Source organism: Mytilus edulis, chromosome 10 (assembly GCF_963676685.1).
Source record: "Mytilus edulis chromosome 10, xbMytEdul2.2, whole genome shotgun sequence".
NCBI lineage: Eukaryota > Metazoa > Mollusca > Bivalvia > Mytilida > Mytilidae > Mytilus > Mytilus edulis.
This window is the reverse complement of record NC_092353.1, coordinates 33,224,031-33,245,304: the sequence shown is the minus strand read 5'-3', so window position 1 is coordinate 33,245,304 and position 21,274 is coordinate 33,224,031. Positions and strand designations below refer to the sequence as shown.

Genomic DNA, 21,274 nt, shown 5'->3' with positions numbered 1-21,274 from the left:
TATCGTGGTTACTTGGTCATGCATCTTGAGGGCTCTCATATCATACATGCATCTTTAGAGGTCCGTTCTATCTTATGTCAGGTCAAAATACGGCTGAAATACCACTAAGTATGATGGTTTAGTACAAACCAGGGTTCATGTTCAGATTACCATTACCTGTTCCCGTTCTGATATGTATGTAATATTTGCCACTGGGTGTTAAACATACACCAAACAATGCATTCATTACGGTGCAAATTTGAAATAGTTAGAGGAAGGAACAATTTATATCACTAAGAAGAAAGCAATTTCTGTACTGCATGGTCTCTCAATATAAAAAGAAGATATATTTATATACTAGAGTTCGTAGTATGACTTCACTGTATCTGGCTTTACTGAGATCTCTTAGTTTTGTTCGAAGAATTCGGTTGTTGTTGATGGTTGCTATGGTCATATACAATGCAATGGTTCATGTGTATTCTGTTATCTTTTTTATGCAATAATAAAGTGATTATACATACGAAAAAACAGACAAAAACGACAAAAAGACTTTCAAAGCAAAAAAAACCCAAACTATTTAAAGTTAATTAAGCTACGAGAGTATAAAAGGGGGCTCCATTTCTGCATTCTTTACTTTTTAAGACCATGTGTCTCTATCGTTTTTGAGTGTGTCTAATATACTAGTACTAAATTGTTAATATATAGCCCTGTATAACAACAAGTCATTTTACGTTAGCATGTATACATTTGGCAATTTATTCTGAATCGAACTAAAAGAAAGAATGTTAATGAAACATGTGTCTATTATACTAACATGCTATCTTTAGATGAAACACAAAACACAGCTTTTCTATGGTATTTCACATGAAAGTCAGTATCAAAAGATAAATCCAAGGAAAAGGCGATTCGTAGTTTCTGGCTTAACAATAGTATCCAAGGTTCGTTCTTAGAACGTATTCTTCGATCTTTCTTTGTGTTCGAACCTCTAATGCTGGTTACTAATAAGGAAGCTAAATACAATGGAGAATGAATTGTTAGCAATATACAAAGATGTCGTTGTATAGTTTCGAAAATCTGAAACAACATTATTTACGTTTATAGTAAAATGTAAATTTCTTCAGAAATAAAAGACTAGAATTCCGTAATCGATATAGTTATATTATCTTAAAAAGACATGTTTTACATAAATTGTATATGGGTTAGTACGGATTCCTCTACGGATCTAAAGCGTGACTACATTTTCTAATTCTATTGAATTTTCAGTATCATTTATCTTGATCGAGCTATCAGACTATAGAGAATTAATGTTCTTAATAATTAAAAGCCTGGAAAATTGGCTTCAACATTAATAATAGAGTTATTTTCAGTGAGGAAGAAACCCGGATGGCGTTTTTAACGTGAAAATAATGTAAATAACAACTATTTTATTGTCTAACATAGCTCTGCATCATAAATTTGATAATTATTTCATGATTAACACATATTTGATCGTAGCGGTAGTCAGACCGAAACGTTTTTTAATAATACATGTATATACAAGTCGTTGGTGAACGACTGGAAAGTAACAGTTTATTCAGCCTAAGTTACCCTGTAATCCCCGGGAACTAATATTTAATTAGAAGTGGTTGGGTGAAATTATCTAGCTTTCTACAGTAGCCGCGTATTCTCAGGTAGCGTTTTGACACTGTTTTCTAAAATATGAGCTGTCTTTGATAATCATCATGTTGTAGCTGTACTGCGCAGCTTTCTTTATCTTGAGTTTTCATTTTACATTTGGTCTCACAGGAACATATGTTCTGTTCCCAGGGTCTTAATTCGGTAAATAAAGAGGTTTGTGTGCGTATTTATAATTTCTTAAACCTCACCCTACCATAGGACTAATATATTATTGTGATATTCCCAGCCTGTACCATGTGTGTTGTTCGTTTTGTCTTTTTTTTTTGGGTTACCAACCATTATTCCGACATCCCATTATAGTCCGACTGTCTTTTTTGTACATCAACAAGGGGGTCGAGTGTTTGTATGGTTGGTGTGGTCCGTGGTACTATCCTTCTACCATTTATATGTATTATCTAGGACTAATAAACTAAGTGTAGTAGTCCGGCCATGTTTTATTATTTGAGAATCTTATTTAAACCAAATTTGAAGACATTGCGTTATCTGATAATAATGCTAATAACGTAGACCAAGTACAAACTAAAAATTAATGTTTTATTTTACATGCACTTTTACTGTTTGATTTTCATTATGAATAGAATCTTAGTGAAATTGTCACTAGAAACTACCGGCGTTATGAATAGAATCTTAGTGAAATTGTCACTAGAAACTACCGGCGTTATGAATAGAATCTTAGTGAAATTGTCACTAGAAACTACCGACGTTTTGTATACTAAAACCTAATCTAAGTCAGGCGTACATGTCTACTTCAATAAAACAGATTGATAAATTGCATGACATAAATATTAAATCTTTTGTGAACAAGAATTGACAAGATTCACACAAATATCTGAAGTTTACAGATTGAAACATCCTTATTCTTTTATCTCCAGAAAAAGAAGAAAACATTTTGATTTATATAAGGGCACTTAAATATAAATATCCGTTTATACTGACGTGCACCAAATACACATAAAACAAATATTTGAAATTTAAAAAACTAATTTCAAAAGATTCAATACACAACTATATGAATTCTGTCAATTATTTGTTAAACTGTTGTATGGTTTAAAACTCTTTAAAATCAATTTAAACATACAAGAAAAAGCGAGGTGACGTTTTTATTGTTGAAATTGAATGCATAAATTTTAGTCTTTAAATTATGAATTAAATCACTTGGGTTAACACTCTGATGATAGTATGACTTACTTGCAGTGTTATGTTAAAGTATGAACAAATAAAGGGTTCTTAAGGTACAATCATACTTTTCCATGATTTTATTTCATGTGTTTTTCCCTTGTTTTCTTTTGTCCTTTGTCCCCTTTTCTTTATGATAAAAAGCAGAGAATACCATGTTTTTATATGGTTACTTTATGCAATTATTGTTCATAACAACAAGTAATTTAGGTTTAAATAACTCTAGATTTACTAATAAAGTAAAATTATCTATTGGTCTGAGTTTCTCTACAACAGGGAATACATCAACAGCTTAAGAAAAAGCACAGAAACCAGTCTAGTATTGAATACAGTATGAGGCATACATGATGTTTTTTTGTTGACTTTTGTCATTGGGTTGCTGTCTCAAGGACAAATAACATCACAAATAGAGCTTGACATATAGCATAGACACCTGTCTATTAATGAGTACAGTATGTTGCCCTCTAGATGTTTTTGGTCATTGGTTTGCAATCTCAAACCCCACATCTCTTTTTTTTACTCATAAATAAACCCATGAAATAGAATCTTGTCCCCTCTCTTTCTTGGAATATGACACTTAAATCCTTGCAGGGAAAGACATGAACACACATTTAATATATTTTATTAAGCAATAAACAACCTACATAGATCTAACAATATCAAAACTATAAATCTAAAAGCTAAACTGTATAAAACATGCCAGAATACAAATCTCTTTATAATACTATGATTTAAGTGAAACAAATTAACTGTATATGATTATGCATCTTGGTGACCAAAAAGGCAGAAAATTTTAATCAATAAGATTAAATCACAAATGCATAAGTGATAAAAGCATTATTTTTATCAATATTCCGATACATACATCAGAAAGCACAGACATGTAAATCTTTATTAATAATAAAAACTTATTTGAAGGCACTAAATGATTGCTAAAAACAGAGAAAATATTTTAATGTATTGCATATCTTAGATACACAAATATGGCACTATAGTATATGTATTATTCATATAAAGATAATCATCAAAACTTGAGGTTGCTTTTAAATTTTAAAGTTAAGAAATGAGTTGGTAAAAGGTTTTTTGATTTTGTCAATATGTAATTGATATCCTGTTTTTATCATTTTTACATTTTTCAAATATCACACCCAGTCAGCTTTAACCTTTTTCAAATGTAAATAGATATAGGAAGATGTGGTATGAGTGCCAATGAAACAACTCTCCCTCCATAAAAGTCACAATTTATAAAAAGTATAAAATTGAAAATGGAAATGGGGAATGTGTCAAATAGACAACAACCCAACCATAGAGAAGACTACATATATATGTATGTCTATATACTATATATATGTATATCTAGAACATTTATTTTCTCTCTCATCACTAAATTCTGACAATTTATCTACAACTGTATTTTCTTCTAGAAATAAAGGGAGATAAATCACTAAGGTTTTAATACTTGAATACTTTTTTTATTCATATCAGACTTGCCAGAAATCTAGGGCCCACAATGCTATAAATCATTCAAATTTCATTCAAAATTCTGTTTATATTTAGAATGTTTGATCACTTACAAAGTCACTTTGCTTTATTTACTGAGTCCATTAAAAATGTTGTAAAACATAAAAGGATTTTCAAGTCAAATTCAATATCATAAATTCATTCATTTGAGTTTTCTATTATGTTCAAGGGAGATAATTGAATCCCATTAGCTGCTTATAGATTTCTTCGTAATGCAGAAGTGGTCACATTCTGTTTCATTTCAACATTCTATTCCTGTTAAGTTCACATTCCAAGTATATGAATAAATCGAGCCTATCTGAGAGTCCATTTAACTTTTATCTTAAAGATATATATACCTATAGATAAAACCCAGTAGGTCAACTGTCAAATTAGGTATGAAACTTCATATTATATACTGATAAATACAAAACAACAAATAAACATTTGATAACAATACCCAGACAATATAAATACAAATATTGCTATATAATGGACTAAAGATAAATAAAGGACCAGACATATAGGTCCATTTAAAGGTAGAATGGTCCAGAATAATTTCAACATTGCAAGGAAGCAGTCAATTTCATGTTATATTCAACAGTTCATTTCAGTTCAGTACCTAAACTTTCCCTTACTCAGCTAATAGTACGGCAGATAAATCATAAGGAAGTCATTTCATGGGAAGTGTATTTTATGGATATCTATAACTGAACTGATATCCAGTTATGGCAGACAAAAAGCTATAATATGTATTTGTAGTAAGGAATTCAAGCTTAAAAAATCTTTCAAACATGAGGTTATCTGTGTAGATATTTGAAAAAAATTGTCATTTTATTGAATTCAATTTCCATCATTTCCTTCAATTTGAAGTATCTCTGTTAAAGCTCTCTTATTGACCATACTGTTGAAGACCGAGAAAGGTGTTTACATGTACAAGGTTTAACTATCAGCTGGAAAAATAAACTGGGTTGTTTACTTAGTTAAACACTTAGAAATATCTTTCTGTGAAAATTAAAGTTTTGAAATATTCCATGAAAATATTAGAAATCAATCAGATTAAAAAGTGTCAGAAAATTATCCATTTAAGACAAGGAAGACAGGCGTACTAGATTACGAAATTTACTGTTAAGATATAAGAAATCTATACAGTAACAAAGTGCACAAATAATACTGTTTGGACAATACACATAGGTATCTATTTAACACTAACGATAGCTTTTTAAAATCGTTATTGACACTGTATAAACAAAACATATTGAATTTTAAACTTGTCCTATATTGTAAATATTGTTAAAACCTATATATAGAAGTCTTGTCTCAATATCAGTTTAAAGTTTGTAGTTCTATACCACAGAAAGAATTTTTTGGAGTTTATTTACGTCGTAGATATTAGATAATTATATCGAACCTTCCAGTGTAAGAATGGAATATTATGTAACATAATCGAACCTCAATTTCAAAATAATAAATTGACAAAGATTACGGTTATCAATAAATATGTCTCAATAGTGTATTTGAAATAAAAATCAGAAGAAAAACTCACAATTAATCTGATATGTCTAACTACCAAATTATGTGAATCAAGCATTTAAACTTCATGGGAGAAAAGAGAGTATGAAAAAACTCATCACTAAAATTTATTTTTTGGTACATTTCCCTAGATTTGATATCTTTAATCTTTGTTAATATTCTGTGGTCAAAATTTCAGTAGAATTTTCTTTTGCAACCTTGGCTTCAACATAACACATTAATTTGAGACATCAAAATCATTGATATGTGAATTCAGTTTTGTAAAAAGTCTCTCTTTTATTAATTCTAACTACATAACATTTGATAAAACTGTAATTGAAGAGCAATAACTCATCACTTTAATAAATCAAGTGATGCTTTTGGTGAAATTTCATGAGTAGATCTTGTTCTACAGATATATTTTGCTATTAAGAGTTTCCCAGCACAAATACATAACAGCATATATAAATGATATGTTCTACATTGGTAAAATATACTGCTAATTTACAACATATGAAACAACAGCAATATAATTATCTAATATCTACAATCGTACTCTAAAACATGTGTATGGATCAACTCTGAATAATTTACCCCAACTAGAGATCAGTTCTTTATTGAACATTTTTACATCATTGACCAATATCAGAATGTTCTTAAGATTAACATAATGTAAACTGTGTCACAACACACTGGCATCAAATATAAAACATAATTTATCTATATTTTTTTTTCAGGGGTGGGTGGGGGGAATTACCCCAAAAGCTTACACTGGTAAACACAAAATTTGTTTATTATCCCAACAACATCATCAATAAAAGAAAAGAACTGCATTTTATACCATTACACCTTTCTATAATCTTGCATTTTGGCACTTAAATTTCAAATACTTCTATTATTAACCTATTTTAAAATACATGTAATCAGCTATCATCAAATATATCAAATTTTGTTTGGTTAGGGGGGGGGGGGTAATAATTTTGACTTGATGTTTTGGTGTATCACAAGCTAAAACGTCAAGACTGCATGACTACCATGAAATACTATTATTAGACTTGATATTTAGGTGTATCATAAGCCAAAGATCAAGACTGCATGACTACCATGAATTACTATTTCAAGACTTGATATACAGGTGTATCATAAGCCTGAGGTCAAGACTGCATGACTACTAGGAAGTACTATTTCAAGACTTGATATTTAGGTGTATCATAAGCCAAATATTAAGATCACATAACTACCATGAAATACTATTCCAAGACTTGATATTTAGGTGGATCATAAGCCAAAGATCAAGACTAAATGATTACTATGTACTTCTTAAATTATTAAAACACCCTTTATCCAATGCTAAAGCCCAAATATGGTTATATCATCAGGTCACATGTTTACCATATAATGTAAAAATGTTTACCGTAACATGTCAAAAAGTTTACTGTAACATGAACATTAGCTAAATATAGATAATTGTAACCATGGAAAATCCCACTGGGATTTTTCACCGGTTAACTCACCGGTAAACTCAACCGCCGGTTAACTCAACCGCCGCCTAACTCAACCGCCGGTTAACTCAACCGCCGGTTAACTCAACCACCGGTTAACTCAACCACCGGTTAACTCAACCGCCGGTCAACTCAACCGCCGGTTAACCCAACCGCCGGTTAACTCAACCACTGGTTAACTCAACCGCCGGTTACCATATCTATATAAAGAGGGTGCAAACATTAATCCACCATTCTGCCTCTGATGAAGGTCCTTTATGGACCGAAACCGGTCAGGCTATCAAACATCACCAGGCGCTGTTAATTATGTGTATTGGTATATACTATATTTTTATCATCAAATATATCACTTGAAATGTTAATATTCTTGTGTTGAAAATAATTATATTTCTATTTTGATGCAGCAATAGACTTGTAACATTGAATTATTTTCTTTAAATTCACCATTAAAATGTTGAACTTAGAATATTTCTGCACCAACTTGTGAATTTAAACTATGATTATCTGTACCTTCTGACTGAAGGACGAGATGCCTTAAATATTTGTTTTGTTTTTGTTTTTTAATGTATCAATAAAAATGCTTGGAAATGTTGTAGGATACCTTCAGTTACCTCCCTTGACTATAAAGCAAACCCTTACCAACTGACTTATCTGCCAAGGTAGTCTCTACTCAAAGCCTGTCTGAGCTTATTTCAGTCTTCTTACCAGTATATTATTACCCACAATGCAAAGTCTAGTTCACCCACAATAATTTCAAAAATAGTTATTATTTTTTGGAGGACAACTATTTCGATATTCAATATTCAGATGTAAAAACCATTCTTGATCTGAATCCTTACACTGTACATAGAGAATAATACATGGTAAAATCCGTATCATATGTCGTATCATCCCGAGACACCAATATCAGCCCAAGGGCCTTTAGGCCCGAGGGATGATATTGGTCGAGGGTGATACGGCATGTGATACGGATTTTGCCATGTATTATACGCTTTATCATATATTTCTACAGAAGATTATTATATTATATAAACTGTTTTCTGATCCATAGCACAAGGTTACCTTCAGTTATACTTTTGTCTTGTTTCAAAGGCCTTAAAAGAACTGCTCAATTACTTATCTGAAGCACCTGGGTTACCTTACAATTTGCGTGCTGTTGTTTTAAAAATATTTTGTTTTGTATTTATTTGTGTGTTTTGTATTCTTTATAGTTGCATTTAGTGTGCCAAAAAATATGAAAACTTGACGTGACGTCGCATACAATATGAAAACTTGACGTGACGTCGCATACAATATGAAAACTTGACGTTCGTGACGTCACGTTTGACGTCATTAAAAAAATTACATATTTTGAGGAAAATTTTTCTTAAGCAAAAAAAAAACAAAACTGACGTTAAGTAAAAAAAAAAATATGAAAACTTGACGTGACGTCGCATACAATATGAAAACTTGACGTTCGTGACGTCACGTTTGACGTCATTAAAAAAATTACATATTTTGAGGAAAATTTTTCTTAAGCAAAAAAAAAACAAAACTGACGTTAAGTAGAAAAAAAAAAAAAGTAGGGGTGTGATAAAGGGTATGCGATAAAGGGTAGGGGTGTGATAAAGGGTATGTGATAAAGGGTGCGCATCAAAGTTGCGCGATATTGATTAAACAGCAGGCTATTTATCAAATATGCAAAACTACTGTATTTACTACTAAACATATGATAAAATAAAATACAACAAATATATTTGCTATCCTTATGATTACCAATACAACACAATAAATACAACAACAAAGATATATAAAAGTATAAAGTATAATTGAAAAATTGAAATAATGCTGAATAATTCGACTTTACATGCCTTTCATTTTTAGGAGGACAAGGATTTTTGTAAGTTGGAATATATGAAAAAATTCCTTGCATTTCTCCAAAAATACCAAACAGATGTTCCAACTACTAATGAAATAAATAAATGAACAAATGATGACTCATGAAAACGTGATTCTAAAGATTGATTTCTTCTCACTTTGGCACAAGTTTGACTTTGATTACAAAACAATCTCCATGACAACAATGCTTATAAGCAGTTTAATTATGACTGCCTGATATGACCATCTCCGAGTAATCTAAAACTCTGGGAGAAGTTTTTTTTCCTCCTAAAACAATAGGTCAAATTTCATAATGTTCCATCAAAGAAAACATAAAGTGTCATCAGACATATGAAAAATGTAACAAGTTTTATTTCTAATAAATGAAATTATATAAATCTGATTTAGCACAAATAAAAATTGGGAAATATTTTAAGGATCCTAATATTGTGTAAAATGTTTGTAACTTGTTTGGAAAGAGTGGACCTATATTTTATCATCGATGTGCAGCACAATGATGTAAGAACAACAATATACCATATTACCACATTTGATAATGTATCAAAAAGGGGTTTACACTAAAATGTGTCCATAGTACAGGGATGCCCTACTTGCACTTTCATTTTCTATGTTCAGTGGACTGTGAAATTTGGGTCAAAACTCTAATTTGAAATTAAAATTAGAAAAATCATATCATAGGGAAAATGTTTATTAAGACAGACGTACTAACAAAAAAACATAATGCACCTCTACTATGGCATGTGGGCCATAAAAATACTTTTGAAATTGTCAAATTCAGCAAAATGTTTTCAATCCTAAGATGGGGATAAATAGTCCCTGTAAAATGTAAAACTTTTCAATGAGATTCAGAATTTTTGCACATTTCTTGAAATGATGGATTGAATTGACTCCGGCTTGATATCTAACTAAATCCATTTTACTGGTAACATGAACTAATCTCATACTAATGAATGGATTCTATAATTTCTGAGTATTATTGTAAGCTTATTATAAACAAAATCCTTCACTTATCCAAACTAATAATTAATTATTTGTGGCAAATAGGTTAAGGATAATTAAGATTTGCACTCTATTTTTAGTTTTAAATGTAGAAGTAATAAACATACAAAAATGCACAAAGGGATAATATAAATCCAAAGGATATTGCATCTTTTATTATTCAGTACAATATGAAAGTTTGGGGAAATTCTCCCTGACTAGATCCCTTTTCTCCAATTCTGGTACCCTGAATATCAGTAATAATATTCATTTCTTATAGTACCAACAAATGGAAGTTTTTAACGACCTTGACTGGCTATACAGCCCTTGCACGGTCTTATAGTACAGTCTTATTTCTATTAGTATAAAATAATTCTTATAGTACCAGTCTTATTTCTATCAATATAAAATAACTTGCAAAAATACCCTAAATACATACATAATTAAAACCTTTTGCGATTTTACAACATCAATAAATACTTCTGATTTAAATAACAGAACATTTATATATGAGCTGCGTCGGATAGAAATCGACCTTATGCAAGTGCATGTACACATATACATATCTAAGACTTTGATCGATTTTGGAATAACTAAGATATAAAAGCTGCATTTTGGTCCGTTTAAAAGGGTTGTCTTCTTATGAAAACCTACTTTTGGAACAATTACAGACTTTCCGTAGAAATAATTTCAACCCAAAATAGGTTAACAGAGGTATTGATTTTCGTTTGCATAAGGTCGATTTCTATCCGAAGCAGCTCATATGTTTATATAAGTAACAAATGCAATACTGATACATCAATTTAACATCACAGTACAAGGGCAGTAACTCTAGTATAAAAATAGGATAAACAGGACTTATTCATCATGAAAATCCTAAACATTTTAAATATCTCATTTGCCTTCTTTGGTTTTATCAATAATGTAAATTCATTGGTACATTTGACCATTTTCATCATTTCAAGTTCAGAAAAATCTAATCAAAATTATATGAATAATTAATTGTTACTTGCTCAACATCCAGCCACAAATATTTCATGCATATTAAGGATGAAAAAAAATAATGATATAAACAGCCTTTCGTTATACTGAATAAAATTGGTGGCTTCAGAAAAGTGACTTTAAAATAAAGATTCCAAGTTTCAGACCTAAGCAATTTAATCAAATAAACAAAAACTTAACGATAAAGTATTTTGATTCTTTGTACATTTTGATATTTTGTTTAAGTGTTGCTTTTTTATACAGATTATTGATGAACATTTCATAACACGCTGAAAACTTCCACATGATATAGAATTGCTGCTGAAGAAAATCAATATAATATACAGCTCTTGAAAATAGCTGCAGGAAGCATTTTCAAACATCGAACTATAAACAGTAATGCCATTGTAAAATTTTGATTTAAAACCCTTATACATGATCGATTCCCACAGGTTATGACGTACATTATAGAGTTTTTAATATACCTTGGTAATGTTTATGACATGAAACAAGCTTGACTTTTATATAAGATATTTATACATACAATATTAAGAATGCTGAAGTATTTTACATACAATGATATAAACTATAAAATATTTCGCTAAAAAAGTAAATAAATGCTGTAGTGTCTGAAGGCAAAATTTGCATTTTGATACACACTGTTATGACTAAGTAAAAGCACTTTTTGTATGAAAGGCTTCAATAAATGCATAGAATTTGAGATTCATAAATCTTTGGCTAACAACTTTATGCAAAAATGATTTGCATTGTATTGACATGAAAATGAAATAAATATAAACTATATCATTTACAATATAATCGATCTATTTCTGATATGACAACAAGGAAGTCTATATACTATAACTCTTAAATTTCAGGAATATTCTATGAAAACTTCCTGTTTTCTTTACAGCGACTTATAACATGTATTGGTGTTATTTTGCTGTTTTATGATAGCTTACTGATCATACCAGCTGAAAAAAGTGAATATTATAGTTCACAATGAATTGCTAGAATTATCCAGTTATTATGACTAAATCCTACTTAGAAATTTACAACAATTAATGAATGATTCTTCAAAGCAGATGAAATATGCAACATCTCAGACTTATATTTATTTGTGATAACAACACCATATGCATATGATAAATTTATCAATTAACATTACTAACATTAGTATAACAATAAATTTTACATTAATATGATGACATTAAATGATATTCAAACTAAGGGCAGTCCCAATGATTGGACTGTTTTAAAGAAAAAGTCTTGGTATTTAACCAAAGTCAGTCAACAGACTCAAAGCATCCTTTACTACTTTTGACAACTTTGATATGTACTTACATCCAGTTCTAGTGATGACACTACAGAACGCTATTATACATGTATGTACATAGAGTCAGATTTACTGATGATACTAAAGAAAGCCATGATATGTACATAAAGCCTGTCCTACTAGTGACACTCAAGAAAGCCATTATATCTACATAAAACCAGATTTACTGATGACACATAAGAAAGCCATGATATGTACCTAAAGCCTGTCCTACTAGTGACACTCAAGAAAGCCATTATATCTACATAAAGCCAGATTTACTGATGACACATAAGAAAGCCATGATATGTTCCTAAATTCAGTACTACTGATGACAATAAAAAAAGCCATGATATGTACCTAAAGCCAGTCATAAGGATGACACTCAAAAAAGTCATGATATGTACCTAAATCCTGTCCTACTGAGGACACTAGAGAAAGCTTGATATGTACCTAAAGCCTGTCCTACTTATAACGCTCAAGAAAGCCATGATATCTACCTAAAGTCTGTCCTACAGACAACACATAAGAAACCAATGATATGAACATAAAGCTGTTCCTACCAATGACACTTATGTAAGCTATGAAATGGACCTAAAGCCAGTCTAAAATGACACTTTAGAAAGCTGTGATATTTACCTAGAGCTATTTCTACAGAAATCACTTAAGAAACCAAAGATAAGTACCTAAAGTTAGGTACAACTAATAACACTGAAGACACTATAATGAGCTTTATACTCAGTACTATTGTTGATCATAGGTCTTTAAAGTTAGTGCTTCTTATGTTGAATGCCTATAATAAACACAGAGTCCACCTTTCTTATGTTGTTCTAGATTGAGAAACATGTCAATCGCTACAAAATAATAAACCGATGATCATATCTAATATCAATACATTGTAACATCATATCTTCTTGACAATTGACATTCTACTTTAAGCTTATTACATTGGAGCAACATTCAAATCCTTGAAAAAGGCTGTGATAGCACTACAAGTAAGAAATAGTATTGACACTCTTTTAGTAATTATTACATAAATTTCTACTAGAACTCATTGACTTCTTCTGTCAGTCTATATAATCCTCCAGTTAACACCCTATGGTTATCTCATGGTATGTTCAGCTAAGTTAGGGTAAATGAGTTGTGATATTCCTCTGGTAAAGATGTACATGTGTGGTTAAACAAGCAGCAAATATGTCCAGCCTATAAACAAAACAGTGGATTATTGTTACTTATGTCTGAAACAGATTTATACTAAGTGGAACAAACTGGGTGAATTTATTAACCTGAATTTGTAGTATACAAGTTATTTCAATTTTTGTAAGTTAATATGGGGACGAAGTCCCCTTCTACAGTAGAAAATTCAATAAAAAAAATAAAATCGGGAAAATTTCCCGAATTTTTCATTGAACTAATGAACTCAAAATCGTTCAATTTTTTTTGTCGCGTTTTTAAATTTCCGGATCTCCGCAGAAATCTACTTCCATTTCCGGTCTTGTTTACATGAGACTTTGAATAAAATGTATATTTATCAGTCTAAGAAAGGAACTTATACTAATTCATTTAAAAAAAATGTTTGTTATTAAAAAAACGTTACCTGATGACAGCGTTTCATTGTTTACATTGAATATGACGTCATAACTTTTAAAATAACGTCACAACTAAAATCCCTAACAACAGAACCAAAATCAGTAACGTTACGGTATTTCCGTTTCTCTTTTTAACATTGTTGATTTTTTTTAAACATCATAGACATTCACAGGTAATGCCTGCCTCATATTTTTTTTTTTTTATCAACACAAGTCATTTATAGATTTTGCAAATCTAAGAGTACCATTTGTTCTTAGTAATCAAATTAACGATACCAATTTAACTGCACCAGTGATCAGTTTCACAAAAAATCTTTTGATTTCATTTGACCATAAGTATAGTATACTTAATTGTTCATGACTTACAATCAAAGGAGTATGTTCGATAAAGTCCCAAAATGGCCCCCTTTTTTAGCGTAAATTTAAAATTCGTATTTATCGACCAATATCACGATAAATTACAGCTAATACATTGACTAGCTAGGATATAACCCATTTTGTTGAAAATTTTACGTTTCTGCGTTTCATTATGACGTCACAAGTTGTACTCATATTGATTTTTCACAAAAAAATCAACGAAAATGGTAGAATTTCCATAGATTATTGGACAGGAAACGTAAAGCATATGTCGACAACAGAGATCTTTTAAAATAATGTTTGTGAAGACATTTCACATGTCTTATTTGAATCTTAAGCTTGTCGACGCATGCGCTCTATGTTTCCTGGTCCTTTATTTGGTTGAAATCTAGCTGATTTTGTCACATTTCACCAAAATCCCTTATCTTGACCTTTTTTGGATGTAAAAATCAACGTGTTAGAATTAAACTTTGACAAAAACAGTTCTGTTTAACTTTCTAACATGTCTTTAGGGCAACTTTAAACATGTATTACCTTGTAACTATGAACTTTATAATTGGGGCCAAATATGGTCCTTACCGAACTTACTCATTTGTCATAAGATTGTTTGTGAACCAAGAATTTTTATTGTGAGAATCTTGAAGTGACCCTAAATTCAACCTGTAATGGTGGACATAAAACACCAAATAAGAAGCATTAAAGTTAATCTGGCAAAATGTCAGCATCATAAAGAAACTTTTTAATACACTCTGTGCAAATTGCCTGCGAGATTTCAATAATTCTCATTATACAGGGATCACAGATGCACATTGTGACAAATAATGTGACATTGTCTCTGCAGTACATAAGGTGTTTGTGTTCTTTAACATATATATCCTACATCTTATCATTTTAAATACCTATTTCCAATACTTACTTTACATTCACAAGAAGTACATGTATCTTCTCTCAACACCCAGTTGTCACCATGTGTATATCTATGACCCTTGTATAGACAAGATGATGCAGAGTTATCTGCCCCTCCTGTTTCATGTATAAAACTGAGACATGGATTATCCTCAACACATCTTGGACAACAGTCTCCTGGTTCTTGAATAGTAGTGTGACATGCTACTTTAGGACAAGTCAAAGGCCAACAATCTATTTCACCATCCTGTAGGGACAGAAAAGCACAAACATGTAAACAAAACATCAATCTAATTAAAAACCGATCTCTCATCGCTCCTGTTTCTGATATGTCGCGTGGGAGATCTAACGAAACCCGCTTTGAGGTCACATGTGAGTGACCTTGTAGGTGTGTCTTTTTCGACCAATGAAATTGAGTCTTCCACGATCTTGGAAGTTTAACGTAAGGCAAAGGGATGTAACTCATTTTATTTACGACAAAATCGTCAGTCAAAATAATTCATAAACTTTTTTGATTGGCTTATTAATAGGTCGTCAACTTATTTGCATATCTTTATAAATTCATAACTTTTAGTTCACTCACATGTGACCTCAAAGCCGGTTTCGTTAGATCTCCCACGCGACATATCAGAAACAGGAGCGATGAGAGATCGGTTTTTAATTAGATTGACAAAACATTACCATAAATTCAGAATTTTTGGTGTGCATTTATTTCTGTGAATTTTGAACAATGACCACAAAAGTGTATACATATATAATAAATCATTGCAATTTCGGAAAATGCTGCAAACATATTATACAATAAAAAAAAATTAAAAGTGTCATTTCAACTTTTGCAAAACCAGAATATCCCATCACAATTTATGCAAAATATTCTAATTCAACAGTATTATTTTCATATCACTTTTTTGTATTATTCTGTGGTGTTAAGTTTTAAAAGCCATGATGGTGGCTGCTTAATGCCAGGCATCAAATAATACATTCATATTAAGGACATATATATTGTAGGTAATTCATAAAATTCAGCTAAGAAAAGATGAACAAAGGGAGACAACACATGACAATTTCAAACATTTTCTTACAATATGGTGATTTGGTGTGAGGATACTTTCTACATGCAACCTGACTTTTTTACCAAGCCTAAATGTTCTACTGTTATAATATGGGTAAATCTGTCAAATAAATGGTAAATCAATAAAGGCCATAATTTGACCAATGCATTATCTTTTTTTGGTATCTATTATAAAAAAAAACCACCATTATATTGTAAAATCTGAGGGCTGAACTGAACAGTTGATTAATTTTCAAAGTGTCATATGATTCTATGTTTTTGGGTGGGATTTGTTTTTCAATGAATTTCAAAAATATATTTCGTTCCAGTAAATATCTTGGTGTCTTGGACAAACACTTACAAAAATGTATATTTGTACATGTTGTCTAAAAACAAAAACTATTTTAATTTAAGCTTAATTCAAGATAAAATTTTGTTAAGTATCATGATATACTCCATATGTGCTTTATTCTGTGTACTAATTTTGCCGATGAACTCATGTGTATTTTAATTTGTAGTATTTCTGAAAAATTTCAAAACGGTCTTAAATTTAAAAAAAAACTCAAAGATACCAGGCTTACACGTTTGTATGCTAGAGACACATTTCTTCTACAAAAGAATCACCAGTTACATGTACTTATAGAATAACTAATCGAAGAATTCAAATAGAGAAAAATATTCAACAAGTGACTGAACAACACATTAATTCACGAATGCGTGTGGCGCATGAGTTAATTATAATTATTATACCTTACATATATTTTAAACAATTCTATTGGGTGAAACGTTGTCACGTGACATGGAATAATTCAGTTGTTTTTCATTCAATTGCAAGGAAGGACGAATAACCCTAAAAATTTCCACCAGCGGTGAATAACCCTATTATTCACCGGCGAATAACCTTTTGAGATTGTTGATTTGTACTTGAGTTCTCTCCCATGATTATGACGTCACAGACGTAAATAAACAAAATGGCAGCGTTCACGTTACAGTTGAGTTGAAGCTCACCGAGAGACGATGAAGAAAAAGAGACGAAGAGATGAGGCATTAGACATGAATAGAGTGACAGCAGCTGATGATAGCTCTTATAGAGTAACGGTCCTTTTCAGGGCCATCAATATTTTACAAAAAGATTCTACTTTTGTTGTACAATCTAGAACACAAATGTATTTTCATCTGACGTCAACTTGTCTTTGACTTTGTTATGTAAAACATATAGAAAGTGTTCGAAAGGCCTTTCCACTGTTAGTTCGGTATAATAAATCAATTGTGGCCCCTTAGAATCGATGAATATCCAAAATTGTCAACCCTTGAAAGTTATTTCACTTCGGGCTGCGCCCTCACTGAAATAACCTTCTCGTGTTGACAATTTTGGATATTCACCTCTTCAACGGGCCATAATTGTATAGTGTTGTTCGGTCACGAGTTGAATATTTTTCGATATTTGAATTCTTTAATTAGTTATTCTTTTTATTACATTGGCAAATTGCTTTTTTTTAAAGAAATTAATGTAAAACGTGTAAGGAACTATATTTTTTTTTCTACGCATTCACAGTTTGTTTTGATACGCTGTTATCCATGTCTTGACAACGCCTATTGTTGTATGACGTCAGAGAGTGAAATAACCACGTTTATTTCACATGTGAAATTATCCGTTTTTATTTAACTGGGAAATCAATGTAATTCATTGCAACCAATGTAATAAACACAAATAAATAAAGTTGAAATACCAACATGTTAAATCGAATAAAAAAGTTAAAAGGCACATATGTTAATTATTCATTAATTAAGTCTTTATTTGTTAACAATATGTACCGGTAAAAAATAATTAAAGATTATTAAATTATCAAACAGTTGTCTATTGGATTGTGTTTATACATGTTTTGATTAAGTTGCTAGTTACAAAATAAATCAGTCATATTGTTTAACTTGGGAATTGTTTGTTATTATTTGTCCATTTAACATTTATTGGTTTTCTGTATTCTGTATTGGTCACTAGTGTTGTTTTAACAGTTTCACAGTTCAATTGGGGTTACATAATATAAAATCAAGATAAACATTCATGTAATGGGGGATCCATTGCTGGCCATTCTTTAAGATTAAATATTTACCAAGCATTCACAAGTCTGACACTGGAAGATCCAGCGCTCACCATTCTTTAAGAAAGCATTCACAAGTCTGACACTGGAAGATCCAGGGCTCACCATTCTTTAAGATTAAATATTTACCAAGCATTCACAAGTCTGACACTGGAAGATTCAGTGCTTACCGTTCTTTAAGATTAAATATTTACCAAGCATTCACAAGTCTGACACTGGAAGATTCAGTGCTTACCGTTCTTTAAGATTAAATATTTACCAAGCATTCACAAGTCTGACACTGGAAGATCCAGCGCTGGCCATTCTTTAAGATTAAATATTTACCAAGCATTCACAAGTCAGACACTGGAAGATCCAGCGCTCACCATTCTTTAAGATTAAATATTTACAAAGCATTCACAAGTCTGACACTGGAAGATTCAGTGCTTACCGTTCTTTAAGATTAAATATTTACCAAGCATTCACAAGTTTGACACTGGAAGATTCAGTGCTTACCGTTCTTTAAGATTAAATACTTACCAAGCATTCACAAGTCTGACACTGGAAGATTCAGTGCTTACCGTTCTTTAAGATTAAATATTTACCAAGCATTCACAAGTCTGACACTGGAAGATCCAGGGCTCGCCATTCTTTAAGATTAAATATTTACCAAGCATTCACAAGTCTGACACTGGAAGATCCAGCGCTCGCCATTTTTTAAGAAAATTGGCACTTCCTGATGTTGACATTTAGAGCTCTCATCACAATGGCGACAACATTCAAAGTCAACATCTGCTGCTGAACAGTCACATGGCTTCTTATGGCAACTTGTCACACCATTCTAAAAAACATAAATAATGTACAAAAATAATTGAAATTTCCATGTTTACATTCTCTATTTCAAATTTTATCTAAGGAAGCAAAATGATAGTACCTAATCACCTCTTACTAGTTTATTTCTAAATCTAAACAGTTATTATCATGTAAATCATTATGTTAAAAGAGACCACTATTTAAAAAAATAACAATTTTAATGCTAAAGATGCCACATTACCAGAAGTTTCCTTTTGGATATGATGTTGTCCCACCTGACATTGGCTTTGTGTATAGAAATAATCTTCTAAATGGACATTGGTCCTGTCCCTGTGTATACAAAAAGTTTCCCTACCTGACATTGTTAGTGAATATTCATTGTCTACCTGCCTGACATTACCATAGTATTTGTGCACATATAATCTCCATACTTTACATATGCACTGTTCATCTACCTAGTATCTCTACCTGACATTAGCACTGTGTATCAACAAACACATACATTGTAAAGACATTTACCTGATATAGACATTGTATGATCATCCTCTTCATCTGTCAATACACTTTTATTTCTTGTATCAACAAACACATACATTGTAAAGACATTTACCTGATATAGACATTGTATGCATTCATCCTCTTCATCTGTCAATACACTTTTATTTCTTGTATCAACAAACACATACATTGTAAAGACATTTACCTGACATAGACATTGTATACATTTATCCTCTTCATCTGTCCATACACTATTATTTCTGTGGTATTCGCCATTCCTCATACAATCTGCATAGACAAATGTATATAGTGAGGAAACAAGGTTTTATCCAATATTAAATCTGTAAGTTTTTACTTTTATATTACAAAACGTTCTCGTAACTGGTTTGAGAAGTGGTATCATAGAGTTGAAAATAGCAGAGTTTTTCACCTTTTTCAATTGATTTTTAGATTTAAAATGTTGTTATATTGTTTTGTTACACTAAGATCCCAGTTAAGAGTGAAGGTTGAGCACTCACAAGCATGTTTTTAAATCAGCACACTTTCTTTATGTGCCTGTCACTAGTCAGTAGCCAGTTGTTCAGTGATTATTATAGTTGGTCCATGTCTGTGATATATGTTTTGTTATGTTAGGCTGTTAGTTATTTTGTTTGAATTGCATCACATAATTGATATCTCAAACTGATGCACAGACTGAAAAACATAATGCCCCTAGGTGGGGCTTACAAGTGTTTTATTGTAAACATGTAAAGTTTTCCAATGGTTTCCAATGAAAAAAAATGAATTGGCCACTGAAAATTCTGTTTCTTTTACAACATCAGCATAATGATTAATTTATACTATTACCATTAATACATGGCATTCCAATCTGACAAGCACATGTGTAGCCTCCTTCTGTGTTGACACATGTTGTGCTCATGTGACATGTATGACCGCTTCCTTCTCCTTGACATTCGTTCACATCTGTTTGTATAGAAAGTATATTTTCAAAGTAAAAAAATCATATGTATGTTGGTATTTAGCTTATTGAACTCATACTGTTTGATTCGTAATTTTCAAAGAGTTCTACTATGAATTCTGTATTTTCTGGGATCTAAATACAACACTGGAAATCCAGGGACGTAATAAGTATAAAAAGTCCCTGGGAAAACTAAACCACATAAATTGATCTCATTATAAAAAGAAAAGTGTCACTATCACATACTGTATACAAGTATTATCTTCACTGGTCATATTTGACAAACAATTGTCTATACTTCAGCTAGGTAAGTATGAAATAATTGTGACTTAATGAACTATGTAATACTGAGCTTTCTGATAGATCATGATTACAGATTTTAAAATAGAGTTATCTCCCTTTGTGTTGATGTCAATCTTTCAGTATTTTTTCTTCCTATAAATGTATTCATCATTGCTGCAAATATTAAAACCCATTTTATCTCATTTCTTTATTTTCGTTTTAAGGAGTATGAGTTGGGGGTGGA

The 21,274-nt window shown here is 31.1% G+C and overlaps 1 protein-coding gene across 2 annotated transcripts in view; it reads right to left on the bottom strand.

Annotated features, from left to right (window-relative positions):
* Window positions 1-11,680: 11,680 nt before the first annotated feature.
* LOC139490955 (protein kinase C-binding protein NELL1-like) overlaps window positions 11,681-21,274 on the bottom strand; it is a 109,905-nt gene continuing 100,311 nt past the window's right edge. Inside the window, exons 16-20 of one of the 2 annotated variants that reach the window (XM_071278113.1) lie at window positions 20,637-20,753; window positions 19,996-20,078; window positions 19,150-19,320; window positions 15,361-15,597; window positions 11,681-13,701 (exon numbers count right to left, since the gene is read on the bottom strand). In XM_071278113.1, coding sequence (XP_071134214.1) covers window positions 13,621-13,701; window positions 15,361-15,597; window positions 19,150-19,320; window positions 19,996-20,078; window positions 20,637-20,753 — 689 coding nt within the window. In that variant the 3' untranslated portion in view covers window positions 11,681-13,620. The remainder of the gene's footprint in view (window positions 13,702-15,360; window positions 15,598-19,149; window positions 19,321-19,995; window positions 20,079-20,636; window positions 20,754-21,274) is intronic. The other variant, XM_071278112.1, reaches the window with a different exon arrangement.